Source organism: Enoplosus armatus, chromosome 2 (assembly GCF_043641665.1).
Source record: "Enoplosus armatus isolate fEnoArm2 chromosome 2, fEnoArm2.hap1, whole genome shotgun sequence".
NCBI classification, from domain to species: Eukaryota; Metazoa; Chordata; class Actinopteri; order Centrarchiformes; family Enoplosidae; genus Enoplosus; species Enoplosus armatus.
In genome coordinates, this window is record NC_092181.1 from 27,181,557 (window position 1) to 27,197,651 (window position 16,095).

Genomic DNA, 16,095 nt, shown 5'->3' on the forward strand with positions numbered 1-16,095 from the left:
AGTCCTGGCTGTAAATACTGTGTGGGAACTGTCATTTGTGACGAGACAGAAACATTTGCCTTTATCATTTTGTTGTTGACTGGTTTCTCTTACTGTCCTTAGAGGCACTGATTGTTTTTATTGATCATGTGGATTTTAATGTTGACCGATATACACTACAGAAGCCATGTGTGGGATGGTTGTATGTTTTTTTTAATGGTATTTTGTGGTCATGAGTAAACAAAGCATGAAGGACACACAGGCCTCTGTGATCTCCTGCAGTGACGGATATTTTCAACAAAACTGAAAATGGATGTGATAAAATATGTGATGACTACCTCAAAGCACAGAGGATGACGTCCTGCTGCCATCCATAATTAAAAGTCTATGCACAATAACATCTTTATGAGAAATACATCATTCTGTTTGAGCTTCTTTTCATATTCATTGTGTGCCTATTTGTCTTTAACAGCAATGAATCCATCCAATGAAAACTACTGTATTTTTTGTCTTTTCAACTACTACTACTCCTTACTTTTATCTTTATATATTACTAATATTTTTTCAAATATATTCAAATATTTTACTCATATACTGTATTTTCGGATATTTTAGTAATTTCTGATGGATATTTTACTAATCTTGTTTTTGCCATATTTTACAAAATATTTTACAAAATTGTCATGTAGTTTACTTATGTTTTTTACTTTTATATTTTTTAATATTTTTGGGGTATTTTACTGACATTTTTTAATGATATTTCAGTAATATTTTAGGGATATTTTGTTGATTTATTTCCAGATATGTTACTTAAACTCACATATTCATGACTATCTGGGTAAGCACTGAAAAAGAAATACTATAAGATGCTTTGATGTTATTGACCAGTGAACCAGTGGGACCAGTGGACAAAGCGTTTCCCAGCAGCCGCTCTAACACTGCTCTGCACTGCTGTACCTGGTAAACATGGAAAGTTTTGGAAGAATCAAACAGCCCAGCAGAGAGCCGACCTGCCACAGCGGTGCATGCTGGGTGATTTCGAGGCAGGGTAGCGGCAGCAGCAGCCGGCTGACTCAACCTTCAGTTTCTGCTTCAGTTTCAGCCGTCCTGCACTGTTCAGCTGGCTTCACCTGACCGCGTATGGACAGCGCTGTCTTTAACTGAGTCATGGGAATCAGCGGACAACATCGCACGGTTAGCTCAACTGTTTCTTTTTGGTTACTAAGACACCTGCTGTCAAAGCAAGCCGGATGATGAGGAGACGCTAAAGCTAAAGCTAGCTGGACGTTCAGGGGAGATGCTTGTTGTTTTCGTTGGTGTTAGCTAGCTGCGTAGTTAGCTAAGGTAGTTGACTTCTCACTTACTTGTATCTGATGGTGTTGATTTGCTAGCCTTTATATATCTGAGCGTGTATAACAATATAACCGACTCGGCAAAGTGGCGACAAACTAATGACACGTTAGCTGGTAACATCGCCCATAGCAACATGGTTGATTTAGCTTGGCTTCAGGTTTTCTACACAGGCTAACCAAGCTAAGCTAAGTTAGCTACCGTTACACCCCACCTCAGCGAAGTGTCTCGGCCTTGTAGTTTAATTAGATGCCTTCTAGTTAATGCTAACCTAGCTGTTAGCTTTGAGTCAGATTAATCTGAGTCTAGTCGTGTTCTGTTCTACAAAACGCTACTCAGCTGTCAGGTTTCTACTGAGCTAACGATAGCACTAGCCAGCCTGTTAGCCTGCTAAGCTAGTTGCTTACCGATTTACGATTCTACGTTAGCCTCCTAGCTCCTCTTAAACACCAACATCAGACAAGTGTAGAAAATGTGTGAAACTTGGCTAACTTGGCCGGTTGAGGAAATTACCTAAACCGGCAGTTTGAGCTTGTAGTTTATGAAATAAACAACTGCCAACTACCTTGTTATGAATGTGACAGCTCGTCTTAATAGATGACATATTCTGTTTGCTAATAAATGAACTCACTAGGACTTTACGTTAGGTTCAAGTGCTGCTCCAAAACAGCTGCTTTCACTTAAGTCACTTTAAATATGTCTGATTTTGACTCCAACTATCGGGATGACTCAACCCTGTCTGCTGAGAGGTTCAGTGAGTTCAGCAGACAGACAAATTAAATGCTTTAATGGGGATGGAGGCACAGATCCTAGTGCAGTTTCCTTGGGAACAAATGTTTTTCCTGTTCCTTTGTCATTAACTCGTCTTTCTGGACCTGCATGTCTGTAGTCCATGTCAGGTTTGCCTGGGTGTGAACTACCTGCTCCCAGGTATTCTGTGAGATAAGGCCAACAAAGCAAATACACGCTTTAGACGCCACCCACTGCTCCAGTTGAGTTTCCTCTTTCAGGTAGAAGTGACGGTGGTGCCTCTGATCTAATCGTACTTTTTATATCAGAAACTCTCAGGTAACACTTTGTTTTATAGGATTGTAAATTCCTAATAACTTCTTATGAAGTTTCCTGAAAGAACTGCGTGATTTGGCTCCAATTATAGGTAAAATAGACGGTGTTCATTTGGTACATTTATTAGTCATTCAACAACACGAGGCTGCACAATGAAATGAAAGTTGTAGCGCTCTTCACAGTACAGAAACGCATACAAATATCCAAAATCATAATAGAATATGAACAAAAACAATAAATACAAAGACTATACAAAGGTAGTGGTATGGTAATGTGCAAAACTAGAATAACAGAAAGTTCCATGTCATTTATTTCTGATGGAGCGTGGAGGATGAGGTGGAGGAGTCTCACAGGCGGCTCTGCAGTCTGGTGGTACGGCTGCAGGGTGAACAGGCTGAGGCTGCGGTGGGTGTTGTCTTTTAGTGTCCTTTGGGCTCTGCGCAGTGCAATGCATAAGTTCCAGTTAGGCATTATTTTCATTAGTAATTCATCTCTTGATTATTTCGGTTAATCGATGAAACATTTCAACTATAAAAGGTAGCCGACCACTATCTCCCTGAGCCCAAGGCGACATCTTCAAATTGCATGTTATGTTGGACTAACTGTAAAAAACCCCAAAGATTTTCAATTTACAGTGATTATAAAACACAGAAAAGCAGCAAATAGTCACATTTAAGCAGAGAGCATGTTTTGCATTTGTGCTTGATATATGACTTAAAGCGTTATTAAAATAGTTAGTGATTACTTTTCTGGTGATTGCCTAATTGATTAAAAACTTGCTGGTAAAACAAATACTCCCTGCAGGAGGTTGTTTCGTTTTGTTAGGTTAGAGAAGTCCTTGAGGATTATGGGCATCTCTTCAAAAACACAAAGTTCAGCTTCTGTTTATTTTTGATGAAAACAGTTGATTGGTTACACAAATATAATCGTCAGATGTAAAACGGTGGTCAAATTAAGAGGCACAACTTCTCATCTTGATGCAAACAAACACAAAGATTAGGCTTTGGAGCACATCCAGGAACTTTACTGAAGGAAAAAGTTCACAAGGACACACTCACAAGTTTTATAGAAGGAAGTGATGATAACATCTATGTTTCAGTTTTGGGTAAGGCATTTTTGGCAGTCAAAAATATGCAAGTGGGCCAGTATGAGTTCAGTAGAGATGGAAAATAGATGCGGAAACCAGAATAAAGCCACGTGAGACAGACGGTGTTTCTCTGCCACATGCAGCCCTGAGGTTATTCATCGGGTCAGTGTAAACATCACATGAGTTGAAGAGTTGATAAGTAGAACTTGTTGGGTCAGAAGACGCAGACTGATGTGAGTCGTCATAGTTTATGTTTTCACTAACACTGTTTGTTACAGCTCTGTTTCAGTTTTACTCATCGCAGCACTGGTTTCTCAGTACCACTCTATTACTGTCAGTTTGACGCCGATCTGTCCTCTTTTAGTGCTTCACTAATTACATTTCTGCTTCGGCTCAAACCACACATCAAGATAATTGGTCCTGGAGCACCACTCGAGCTGCCCTTATTTACTTCTTGTGTTTATTAAGGAATGTGGCTTAAACACTTGTTTTTATTAATGTATCTGCTGTGGCAGATTATTTGTCTCTGACGACGTCTTTTCTTGCTGTCTCAGGTGTAGCCAGGAGGATTCGTTGATTGCCAGTGAATCATGGAGCCAGATGTGATCCGCATATACTCCTCCTCTCCGCCGCCGATGGAGGACGGCGCAGAAGAAGAGGACAACGAGTTTGGAGACTTCGGCACCTTCTCTGGCGTCCCAAACAGCATCAGCTTCTCAGAATTCGACACCCCGACCACTTTCAACCAGACCCAAGCTTTGACCGCCACCTCCCCGCCGGAGCTCCTCAACAACAGAGGGGTGAGGGGGTTCAGCCACAGCTCCTCTAATGGTACCCACAGCCCCAACAATGAGCTGTCCAAGGCTAATGGTGTCGTGCCAGCGAGCCACCTGGGCAGCAGTCCCTCAGAAAGAACTGAGATGAAAAAGGTCCTCTCCAGCTCTCTGGATTTCTTGGTGAGAGACACAGCTGGCAGCGAGCCCGCTGATTGCAACGGCGGAGGCACAGAGGTGCTAACAAACGGGTTTGCAACCTTTGACCTTCAGGGAAGCCCGTCCTCGCAGAATTCTGTCCATTCTCATATAAAAGGAACGTCCACTGAGGACACGGGCAGCGTCCCTGTCGACAGCCCAGAGGACGATTTTGCAGACTTTGCTGCTTTTTCCAATGCTGAAGGACACCTCAGCCAGACGGCAAGCGAGGACTTGGACAACCCCACAGGGGGTAGCTGGCCGGCGGAGCCTGCCTGCCGCGACGAGAGCTGTAATATAGAGCAGGGAACGACTTCAGAGGACAATGTCAGGGACACAAACAGAACTGGACCCAACACATCCGGCTCTCAATCCACATCTGTTCCCGCTGAGGCCCCGGACGGCTCGTGCAACACGGACCGGGGCTCTCACTCAGATGCTGACTCTCAACAAAGGGACGTAGCCTTTGCACAGGAGCACTTGGCCTCAGAGGCAGTTTGCACTAACAAACCCCTCACTCTGAACGGGGTGGACGGAGCCCACAGGGACGATTCCAAAGACGCCGCTGGCTGCAGTGAAAACGACCTCTCACCTGATGCAGCTGCAGACGGCGTGGCGGGACAGTCAGACGGGAAGTGTTCCGGTAACGAGACTGAGACGGAGACGGAGACTGAGACGGAGACGGAGACATCGTTGGGCCGGCCGCTGTCGACAGACGCTCTAGAGGAATACGGAGACATGAGCACCACAGGGTCGATGCCCTCTCCGCCCCTCCAAGGGGAGACCGCCACGCCCGCCGACCACAGCCAGCTGGCAGAGGACGATGAGGACGAGGACTTCGGGGACTTTGGAGACGCCGGCTCGTTCAGCGGTCAGGGCTTTGCCGATTTTGAGCAGCTGGACGTAGAGGAGGGCAGGTCGCACAGCTCTGCTCCTGCACAGGAAGCTACAAACGCCAAGGACGATGACTTCGGAGACTTCAACTCCCCCAAATTTCACAGCAGTGGAAATGAGGGGGAGGATGGAGCCAAGTTTGCAGATTTCCCCATCAGCGATAGTTTTGGGAATTTCAGCTCAGCTGCTGAAGGCGCAGACAGCGAGGCGGACGCAGGGTGGAGCGCCTTCGGGGAGCTGCAGCAGCAGCAGGTGGGGGGGGAGTCCTGGGCGGCTTTCAGCATTGAACACAGTGTTGCTCCTCCTGCAGGGAGCAGAGAGGAGGAGGAGGAGGAGGAGGAGGAGGAGGAGTGGCATGAAAGTGAAGCTCCTCCAGTCAGCGAGGAAGCCAGCAGGACAGACAACCAGTCGGTAAGCACTGGGGGAAGTAAACTGGTCAGACTGGGAGACCTCATATCGTGAACTAACTCAAGTTGATTTAATTTACAGCACAGAACCTTGAAAACTACTGCAGATCAGTGTGAAATCTAACAGGAGTAAACAATTAGAGCAGGGAGATATTATCGATATTGGCAAATGTACCGGCCAATAAGAAACGACACTACAGAGATGCCACAGACATGTTTGAGTGGTGTCTCCACCAGAAAGTTTATTTACTGTCAAATGTCCCCGTCACAACATGTCATGTCTTTAATAATCCAATTTAAGGGAACCTTATAAAAATATGTTTATGTTAAAAAAACAAACATCTGTGGATAAATGATCTGACTCAAATATAAATATTGACCTAAACTACAGGAAGTGAAAGAGGACACTGTTTGTAAATGACCTCAAACGGCTCTGTGACTTTTCTGTGCTTTCAAAATGCTGTTTTCAAAAGATCCCATTTAGACCAGATTCCTGTTGTGTTTGTTGGTATTCAGCTGAGTCACTTACACCAACGTCCACTGTTTGTATTTAACATTAACCGATCCATTCGCTGTTGAAGCGGAGCAGAGGGTAAACGTCTGCTGTCTGTGCTGATGGATCGGTGTGGAGACACAGACTCGTAGTGAGCCTCCAAGTCCAACTCTGCAGCTCTGTGCAGGATTCATTCTCAGCTGTGACAGTAACGCTGGGACCTCCTGTGTTGGTCAACGGCCAGTAAAACCAGTGTGACAGCCAGCAGGGAACTGGGTTAAAGGTGTGAAAGTGTCTGAGGTGATGCTCACACTTCAAACTTTGTCTCTCTGTGCACACTGAACTCAGCATCTCAATAGTGGATCCATTTAAAGAGTGACTCCACATTAGATGTTGAAGGAGGGAAACATGGCCGCCTCATCTTCTCTTGTAGCCTTGACGTCACATCTGGTTGTGGTCTGACAAACGGTCAGGCCCCATTATTAGACCGGGTGCAGGTAAAATGTCGGCTTCTGTTGTAGTGGTGACGGCAAAAACAGATTTTTGTAAACACAAGATGTATTGTTGTTGACTTTTCAAAGTCAGTCGAGTACTTTAAGAAGGCGACTGTCCCGAGTCTGCTACAACTATTTTAAACGGATACACAGTTCTGTCCCGACCTGAGGGGGGCGCTATTTTGTGAAGAGATTTAATTGTTCTTTATTATTTTAATGTTTCAGTTTGGCAAAACGTTCTGAAAATGCTGAATACGGACAAAAACCCTGTTTGAGAGCAGATAGCAGGTGCTCAGCAGCCTGCCATGCAGCGTTTTCACACCTTCTGTCACATGAACCTCAGCTTAACTTAAAACTCAGCTTATAGTCGGAGACTCTCAGACGGTCCAGACAGGTGAGGCACGGCCAGATGTTGCGTTTAAGGTTTGCTAAAGATGCAACTTCTCTGCTCTTAGGTTCCCTCTCTGAGTCTGTCCATGTTGATCTCAGCACAACAGATCAGACCCTTTGCACGCTCCACCCAGGAATCTGTACGACAACATTACAAATCAGGATTTCTGGGAGTTTGAGCAGGGCCTGATGGGAGAAACAGTGCTGGATTAGCTCGCAGCCTCAGTTTATTCATGAGCCTGTTACAGAAGATTCCTGCGTAAAGCTGTGAGTGTAAAAGGCTCTTTGATGATAACTGGCTGAATAAATCAACACAGATTCAAACAGCGGGGTTTTCTGAACAAGTCACAAGTCAAGATGACATTAAGCAGCTTTGATGTCAAACCTCCCTGTGGAAACGTTCAAACGTGTTTGTAGGACGTGAGTAAACTGGCTGTTGTGTTCTCTGCAGGCGTCGCTGTCGAGCCGTCTGGAGAAGCTGTTTCAGAGCAGCTTCCCTCAGACTGCCGTCCCCCCGGTGGAGGACCCGGTGGCGTCCTTGAAGGTCCTGCTGGAACCTCCAGAGGACAAACCACAGCCAGGAGCCGAGGAGCAGAAGAGGTCGCCATGCAGCAGGTGAGTCTGCGCCTCCTCGCTGGGCCACGAACAGAAGTGTTGAGCATCTTTTCTATTTCAAACCCCAAATTAATTAAAACAACTGAGAACCGTTTGACATCTGAAAGATTTGGACTTTGCATGTTTCTTTCTACAGATTCGTCTGCTGTCTCCTGTGAAGTCTGAGTCATGGCTTTCTTTAATGTAAACTGAGATTCAATGAGTGACTGAACACAGACTGATCTTCAAATTCACACGTCTTGTATATCTAAGTGGTTGGCGTCACATGTTTGTCTGTTTAAACTGAAGTTACCAAACCTTTGTCATTCTCTATCGATTATTTCAATTAATTGCAAACAACGTGTAGCTACTGACAGAAGACCTTCACCGCGCTGCAGACTCTGTTTGGTAAAACCCGTCGAGTTATTAATTAACTTTGGCCTGATGAGTCTGACTGACTGAACCGGCTACGTCTGCTTTGTCCGGCCTCCGTAAACGGAGACGTTTTTCCCCCCAACTTGCCAACATGCTTCTCTTATTAATTACAGATCACGTCGGGTTCAGACTGCACGACTTTTTGTCCGTTAAGAGTCACTGTGTCAGATTGTATTATAGAGTCAGAAATTCTTGCCGTGACTCGGCTGAGAGACATGACAGACCAATCATAGCTGCCGTCTTTCGGAGACGTCGGCCATCTTTACGTACAGTCTGTGGTGGAGACGTCGGCCATCTTTATATACAGTCTGTGGTGGAGACGTCGGCCATCTTTATATACAGTCTGTGATGGAGACGTCGGCCATCTTTATATACAGTCTGTGGTGGAGACGTCGGCCATCTTTATATACAGTCTGTTGATGAAAGCATCCGTCGGGTGGGGCCATTATCGGGCTGATAACCCGTCATTAGACAGATCCTGATGCCCCGTAGTTCCTGGATGGTGGTTTAAGTCGCCTCACTCGTTTGATTCAGTCTGTGTGGTTTGCAGTGTTTACCTTAATGTTTTTGTTACCTACTCTGTCTTTGACTGCATCTCATTGGTTGGTGCAGGTCTGTGCGTGGCGGCGTGTGGACGCAGCTTCAGGACATCCACGAGGCGCTGGGCCTCAGGTACCAGTGGGGGGGCTCCTACTGCAACAAAGCACTACTCTGCTGCCTGGGCATCGACACCCGAAACATTGTAAGTCCCCGCCGGACCCTCGGTCTCCTGACAGCTCACTGTTTCATCTGGATAACAAGAGGAACATAAGCAAAGGAAAGAAATGTAAAAAGATGGCAGCATGCTCTTAAAAATGGTCCGAAGTCATTGATATTAAATCAGACGAGTGATTCGGAGATACACAGACAGCCTTCTGATCTGGCTTGTTAGGGACTTCAACGTCACGCTAACTTTTCTGTCCCCACACAAGCTTGTGTTTGACATGCAGGAGTTTTCTAACCTGCTGCTTTAATGTGTGCAGCTGTTCACAGGACAGAAGAAGCAGCCGGTCATCGTGCCCATGTACGCCGCCAGCCTGGTGAGTCTCTCTGAGCCTCCGACCTGTTCCCCGTTACTCCTCATCATGTGACATTAGAGCCACCATCCAGCAGCAGAGGGGCCTCTCAGCAGCACACATCAGAGTTTCACCTGCTCCTGACTCTCTTCTCAGTTTACAATCTCTTGTTTTTACTTGTAACATCTACACTCAGCAGCTCTCTGAATCAGAGGCCTGATGATGATGATGATGATGATGATGATGAACAGCTGTGAGATTTCTGTTACGGACCTGCAGCTGTTTGGACCAGACAAAGATTCTTAAAGCAGCTTCCTGACAACAGGATGCAGTAAATAAAAAAACTTAGCTGCACTTTGGCTGTCATCCAGCAGACCTAACAGAAACATCTGTATCGGGATTTTTCAGACATTTACGTGTTTGTGCACTTACACACATGTAAACAAGCATTGTGGTCTCATGAACAAGTCATTTATAGTATATTTCCCGTCAGAACGACACCATCACATGTACAGTATTCAGTTTCCACTTCAGTTCTTCATTGAAGCTGCGTGATGTTTAATTATACTCATCCTGTCGTGAGGAAGCTTCTGATGTCCTGCAGGTCATCAACAGTGTCTGTTGCTGTGTGTGTCTGCTGTTTTTTAGGGGATGCTGGAACCAACCAAAGAGCCTGTGAAGCCCGTCTCTGCAGCAGAGATGATCGCTTCGATAGCCCAGGCGCCTCCAGTGGCTCCAGAGAAGAGCTCCTGTCCCTCAGACACAGTCCAGGTGGGACCTCAGGGCGTCTACAGCAAAGCACAGCACATAGAAGAGATGTCAGGCTGTGATGCACACACGGTCCATTCACTGATCATACCCATTGATCAGTTTGAAATCCAAACACTTCCTGTGTGTGTGTGTGTGTGTGTGAACTGGCCCTGATAGACGCCTCACTGACTGTTTGACCTCCTCTCTCGCTCCTCCAGCAGGAGGCGCTCCCACCCGTCCAGTTCGACTGGAGCAGCAGTGGCCTTACCAACCCTCTGGACGGTAGGTGACCCCCCGCCGCCGCCGCTGCCCCCGCCCCTCTGAACCCCCCCCCCCCCGCTTGCCTTTGTCTTGTTTTTCTTGCACTTCTCTAACCCTCGTAGTTTTTCTGAAAGTCACTGATTCCCACCGATTCACAGCCAATCAGAAGTTAGGAGGAGAAACGTGTGACTGGTGGTATTTTCACACCCTGACTCAGCATGTAGGTGCATCAAAACACACTGTTGATGAGGAGCTTTGATAATCACGAGTCAGAGCAGCGGTCCCACGGGACTCGGATGGTATTACACTAACTGGACAGGAGACGGGCAGAAACAAGACGGAACTATTTTCAGATCTGATGGATCGTTTAAGTGACGCATCGAGCGAAAGTTACTTTCTCTCTGCTTCCAGATGTTTTTGATATTTAATATTTTGGCGTTTGAGAAATAATTTTTTACATTTTATACCAAACAACCGAATAAGTGAATAAACGACGAATGAATCAATAATGAAAATAATCTGAAGTGGCAGCCTGCCAGGCATCCATGTTGTCTGACTTTGGTGTCTTAAAAGCGTGGATGTAGGTGAGGAAGTGTTCAATCAGGAGCTATCTAATCCATCCAGATGTTTCTGATGTGGACGTAGTGCTGCAGACACGCTGCAGTCGGCGCAGTGAGACGATGTGACGGTGGATCTTTCCTTTAAAGCTGTTAAACTCTCAACAACATGGCTGCTCTGCATGAAGACGTCTGTCATCAAACTGTAGAAACCAAACCAGTCTAACATTCCTCATTTAGCCGACTGCTCTCTGATCGCTGCTGCATGTGTCTGGTCTCTTCTCTCTCTCTTTGTGTGTCTGTGTTTGTTAACCTCGGCCGCCCCCTGGCTGTGCAGCGAGCGGAGGCTCGTCTCTGTTAAACCTGGATTTCTTTGGTCCTGTGGAGGATTCAGGCTCCACCAGCTCGCCCTCCATCCCAGGTCAGCAGCTGCTCACGGCCTCCTCCTCATCCTCACCTCCTCTACTGTTCCTCGTCTTTAAATTAACCCCCCCGTCTCCGCTTCTCGCTCATAACACTCGTCTGACGACAGGACCAATCAGAGTTCATGTGGCCGGGAGTCACATCAGAAACAAACAGAGCAGAATGTGGTCTAACTGAACTCGCTTCACTGCACGGGTACTGCGTATACCATCCAGTACACGGGTACTGCGTATACCATCCAGTACACGGGTACTGCGTATAATATCCAGTACACGGGTACTGCGTATACCATCCAGTACACGGGTACTGCGTATAATATCCAGTACACGGGTACTGCGTATAACGTTCAGTACACGTATAAAACTTCCATGGAGCGACCTTAAAGATGCGATTAATCGATTAGTTGATTGTTAGAAAATTAATTGCCTCCCATTTTGATGATCGATTAATCGTTTTGTCGTTTTTCAAACATTTTAAACGTGAGGATTTGCTGCTTTTCTTTGTCATTCATGACAGTAAAGAGTCTTTGTGTTTTTTTATAGACCAATGAATCGTGAATCCAATCGGCAGATTAATCGATAGTGAAAATAATGGTTAGTTGCAGCTTTGAGCAGCCTGCAGCAGAGATGAAGTTCACATACATCTTAAAAAGAGCTGTAAAGAAACAGAAGAATAAAAACTGTCTGTGACAAAGTTGGAACTTTTTCTTCCAGTCTGGGTCTGGGTCTGGCGGAGACCCTGACCGGTTTCTGAACCTGTACAAGTGGTTTGTTTGTTTTGGTTTTCTTTGCTTTTGCCTCCGTGACTTTTCTTTTTGCCCCCTTTAGGTGTCGACCCCGAGCTGTACGAGCTGACGACGGCCAAGCTGGACTCCGGCAGCTCCGGCAGTCGGGTGGCAGATGCCTTCGCCCGCCTGATGTCCACCATGGAGAAGACCAGCACCTCCACCAGGTCAGGGTCAAAGAGCAGGCCGACAGGCAGCAGATGGGTGTCGGGGGGTCGCGTGAGGTTTTGTTTTCTCTGAAACAAGAAAAGTGCAGAAGAAGAAAATCCAAACTCAGGGATGACATCACCCACCAGCTGCTTTGAGAGACGACGTCAGAGACATCCTGAATGTTCCGTCCTGAAGTTTCCACCTTCGTGATGTTTTACACATAAATATTTGAGTTGAACAATACCACAGCGTATTAGGGCCAAGAAAATATTTCTATTACTTGTAGATACTTATTGATGACAGATGAATAATAAATACAGACTTCTTGTATAATTTTTAAAATGTTAAGAACATGTTTTACTTTGACGCCTGGTGTTGTTTTTGTCACTTCCTGTTTGACAGGAAGCCGAGGAAAGAGGAGAACCTGAGCGAGGAGGCGGCCAAAGTGATCGCAGGTCTGCCGGATCTCTCCTTCATGCAGGCCAAAGTGCTGATGTTTCCCGCCACGCTGACGCCGCTCGGCTCCCAGGCCTCGGCGGACTGAAGCCCCTCCCCCTTTCCGCTGACATCATCCCCTCCCTCGCCTGGCCCCGCCCACGCGGTCCATTTGGTCCCGCCCACTGACTCGGTCCATTTTATAAAGTTGTCGTCTTTTTTTTTTTTTTTTTTCCTGTTCTCTTGCCGCGGCTTACTTCCTCCCTTTCATACATACTTTCTGTTTTTTTTAATTTTGCGCTTTTGTTTTTCAACTTTTAATTTAAAAAAAATAAATAAAGCGAAGCATTTATCATCACGGGAAACAGCTCGGACGTGGAGGGGGGGGGGGGGGCGCGGCCGACAACCTGCACATTCAACAGAATAGGAGAGTCATTAATTTATAGAGCTGATAATTTATAGAGGAAGGTTTAGACGTGTGTTGTTCATATCTAGAAGAATCATCGTGTATATAATCAGGGATTAAATCTTTCTTTTCCTTTTTGTTTTCTTAACCGAATGATTTGTGGAGGATGATTTGACGTCTCTGTGGGAGCGTGTTCGTGTCTGTCTGTGAAGGAAACACTGGCTGAAGCTCTGAGTCAAACTGAAGTGGAATATATGTATGACGAGTTTAAATTAATACATTTATATACATATATAAAATCTCTATATATATATATTTATCGACTTGAAACCACACTGCCTGCAAAATCCAGCTGAATGTTTTGTCCCCTTGTTGTGTTTAAAGGCCTTAGTTTTTACCGGCAGTCGGTGTAGATTTTAACCTGATTTAACCTGCAGAGTCCAGTCTGTCTCTTTCTTTTTGTAATTTAATGAAGCTTTTTAACATACCCCCCCCCCCCCCCCCCCCCCACCACACACACACACACACACACGCTGTCGCTGCAGTCCGTCCAGTCTCTAGAAGGCAGGACGACTGTTGTTGTTTTATTCTTTAGTTTGGGAAACCTCCACCGACCAAACGCTGGTGAATCTGGTGAGTTCTCAGTTTTTATTTTTATTCCGCGTTGAAACGTTTGACAGATGTTCCAGCTGTCGAGGCCGGTGGATAAAAAACAGTTTCCCTCCTCGTTTGTGTCCACTCTCCCCCCTCACTGTTTTGGGGGGGGGGTGTAAAATGGGACTTTTTGGTTAAAACCACTCGATAAAAGTTTCTCGGCAGTGAAGGTCGACTCGCATCAGAAGGGAATTAAGGGACCAATTTCTGCTTCCATGTGTTGGGTTTGTACACTGTTCCTAATATGAAGTGCTTTTTGTTGTTGCGGCTCGTATTCGCTCATGTTTTGCGATATTTTCTTTTTGTTTTTTGCTCATACTACTGTCAGCCCCATCTCCCAGGAGGATTTTGCACATTGTAAAGATGAAATGGATGTAATCATAGTTCACTGTGGCTTTAGACTGTGTACAGTTAAACTATGGACTGTAAAATGTACGGGAAAATTCCTATGGAAAAAAACTGAATCACTTGAAGAGCCTGTCAAAAGGTTATTGTGCATGCCCAGGTTCTTTTGAGACTATAAGTGTGTAAATTTTACTTTTAGTGTACACAAGAAATTAAAATAGTTATCTTCTCTGCTTGTTTCTGTTTCTTTCGGACCAACAAAAGGTTTCTGTTGAAGTTAATGAGACAACTTTGTTATCAGCTGTCGTGTGTTAATCACTTAAAACCAGTTCTTGTTCTAAGTTGACATTTGTGGAGGCTGAAGTGTGCCACGGGGGGAAAAAAAAGACTAACGATGTTTAATTATAATCAGTTTAATTTACCAGTTTAAAAAGCTATTATAGAATATTTAATTAAAATGATGCGTAAGATTTATTTCCTGTTTTAAACGAAATTAAATTTTAAGAAGGATTCTACTTCCTGATGTGCTCATCATATTCATGTCACTACACGTTTTTATCAATTGTACTATTAATTTAGATTTTTGTATTACTTTTATAATTTATCATTTAAATGCAAATTTACTTAATAAAATATTTTAAAAATCGGCACACTCCGGGCTCCGTACATGTTGAGTGATTTTTATTCATTTTTAGTTATTTTTGGGTGAACTGTCCCTTTAACTGCTTCGTCAGGAGCTGAAACTGAGACCGAGATCAAGAGAGCTCTGAGAAAAATATCATTTCTATCACTCGGCATCTGAAAGAAATGAAGATAAAGACGACAAAGATCAGATCATTTCGGTTTAATGTAGAAAATAAAATTACTCAAGTGGGACCCCCCCCCCACCCCCGTCAGCTGAATCCTCATCTCACACATTCAAATATAATTCTCAGAAGAAGAATGTCGTATTGCATAGGACAAGGCACAGATCCATCTAACGACCGAAACATCATTTCATCCTTCTGTTAATGTCCGATGAAAACATCTGGTAGCCACAGCGGCGCAACAAAACCACAGAAGAAGAAGCAACATTTGGTTTGATGAGTAAAAAAAAAAAAAAAGTCTGTTAACCAAACTGTGGTTCATTCTCTGGATGGAAAAAAGAAAAAAGAAACAAAGACTCATCTCAGTGTGGATAAACAGCCTGGAGCCAGTTTCTTCTTTATGAATAACTGGGCCGGATTTAATCTAAAAATATGGACTTTCGTGTGATTGGGCCAATCTTAGTGTTACTTTTGTTGATTTGACAGTAAATATGTTCAAATTTAAACGGACAAAGAATGCAGATATTCTGATGGAGCGCTCCAAATAGAAATCTCTAGATCTCATTACACATGAACAACAGACAGCATGTCATGTTTGTATTTTATCACTGTGTCCCAGTTCTGTACTACATACTAATACACAGCCTGCAGTAAACTCTCAGTGTCTCACGGCTGTAAAAAAAATTAAATAAACTGTACATGGCAGCGAGACAGCACCAGGAAGATCTCAGAAAACAAACAAACAAAACTTTTCTGTCACTTTGTGAATGTCTGACTGCATGTTTTGTGATTTTCTGTATAAAACAGTAACGTATGAAGACTGCAAAACTGTACTACAAAGATACATATATATAAAGATATATAAAAAATATAATATATAAAGACGCATAGTACATACTGTGTACTATTAGTATGTAACTGGGACACAGTTCTTACTGGTGCGACATCCTGCTGTTACATCATCCGTCCAGCAGGTGGAGACAAAGATGACACTTAAATAATGTAGATCTGGATATAATATTTATGTATCAGGACATGATTGATTGATTGATCCCATCTGATCAAACTGATCCATTACAGATCGCATGCTAATACCAGGTGGAAAATAAGTTTGGTCCTGAACAAACAAAAACAAAGAGTTTGGAGTTCAGATTCAGATTTAAAGACAAACTGGCTCAGTGTTTATCCATACACTTTCTCTCACACACACACACACACACACACACACACACACACACACACACACACACATTAGATCTGTGGCATAGCTTGAATTGAGGGCGTTTGCATTGATGAAATCCTAAAATATA

General features: G+C 44.4%; 1 protein-coding gene across 2 annotated transcripts; it reads left to right on the top strand.

Moving 5' to 3' along the window:
* The first annotated feature begins 1,037 nt into the window (after window positions 1–1,037).
* aftpha (aftiphilin a) lies at window positions 1,038–12,815 on the top strand. 2 transcript variants are annotated; one of them, XM_070923021.1, is made up of 10 exons: window positions 1,038–1,173; window positions 4,036–5,757; window positions 7,582–7,745; window positions 8,772–8,901; window positions 9,182–9,238; window positions 9,863–9,985; window positions 10,183–10,246; window positions 11,120–11,203; window positions 12,033–12,156; window positions 12,542–12,815. In XM_070923021.1, the coding sequence occupies exons 2-10, from the start codon at window positions 4,072–4,074 to the stop codon at window positions 12,681–12,683; spliced, it is 2,574 nt and encodes an 857-aa protein (XP_070779122.1). In that variant the 5' UTR covers window positions 1,038–1,173; window positions 4,036–4,071; the 3' UTR covers window positions 12,684–12,815. The 2 variants fall into 2 exon arrangements, with proteins under 2 accessions (XP_070779122.1, XP_070779130.1); XM_070923029.1 differs by having other exon boundaries at window positions 10,186–10,246.
* The last annotated feature ends 3,280 nt before the right edge of the window (window positions 12,816–16,095 follow it).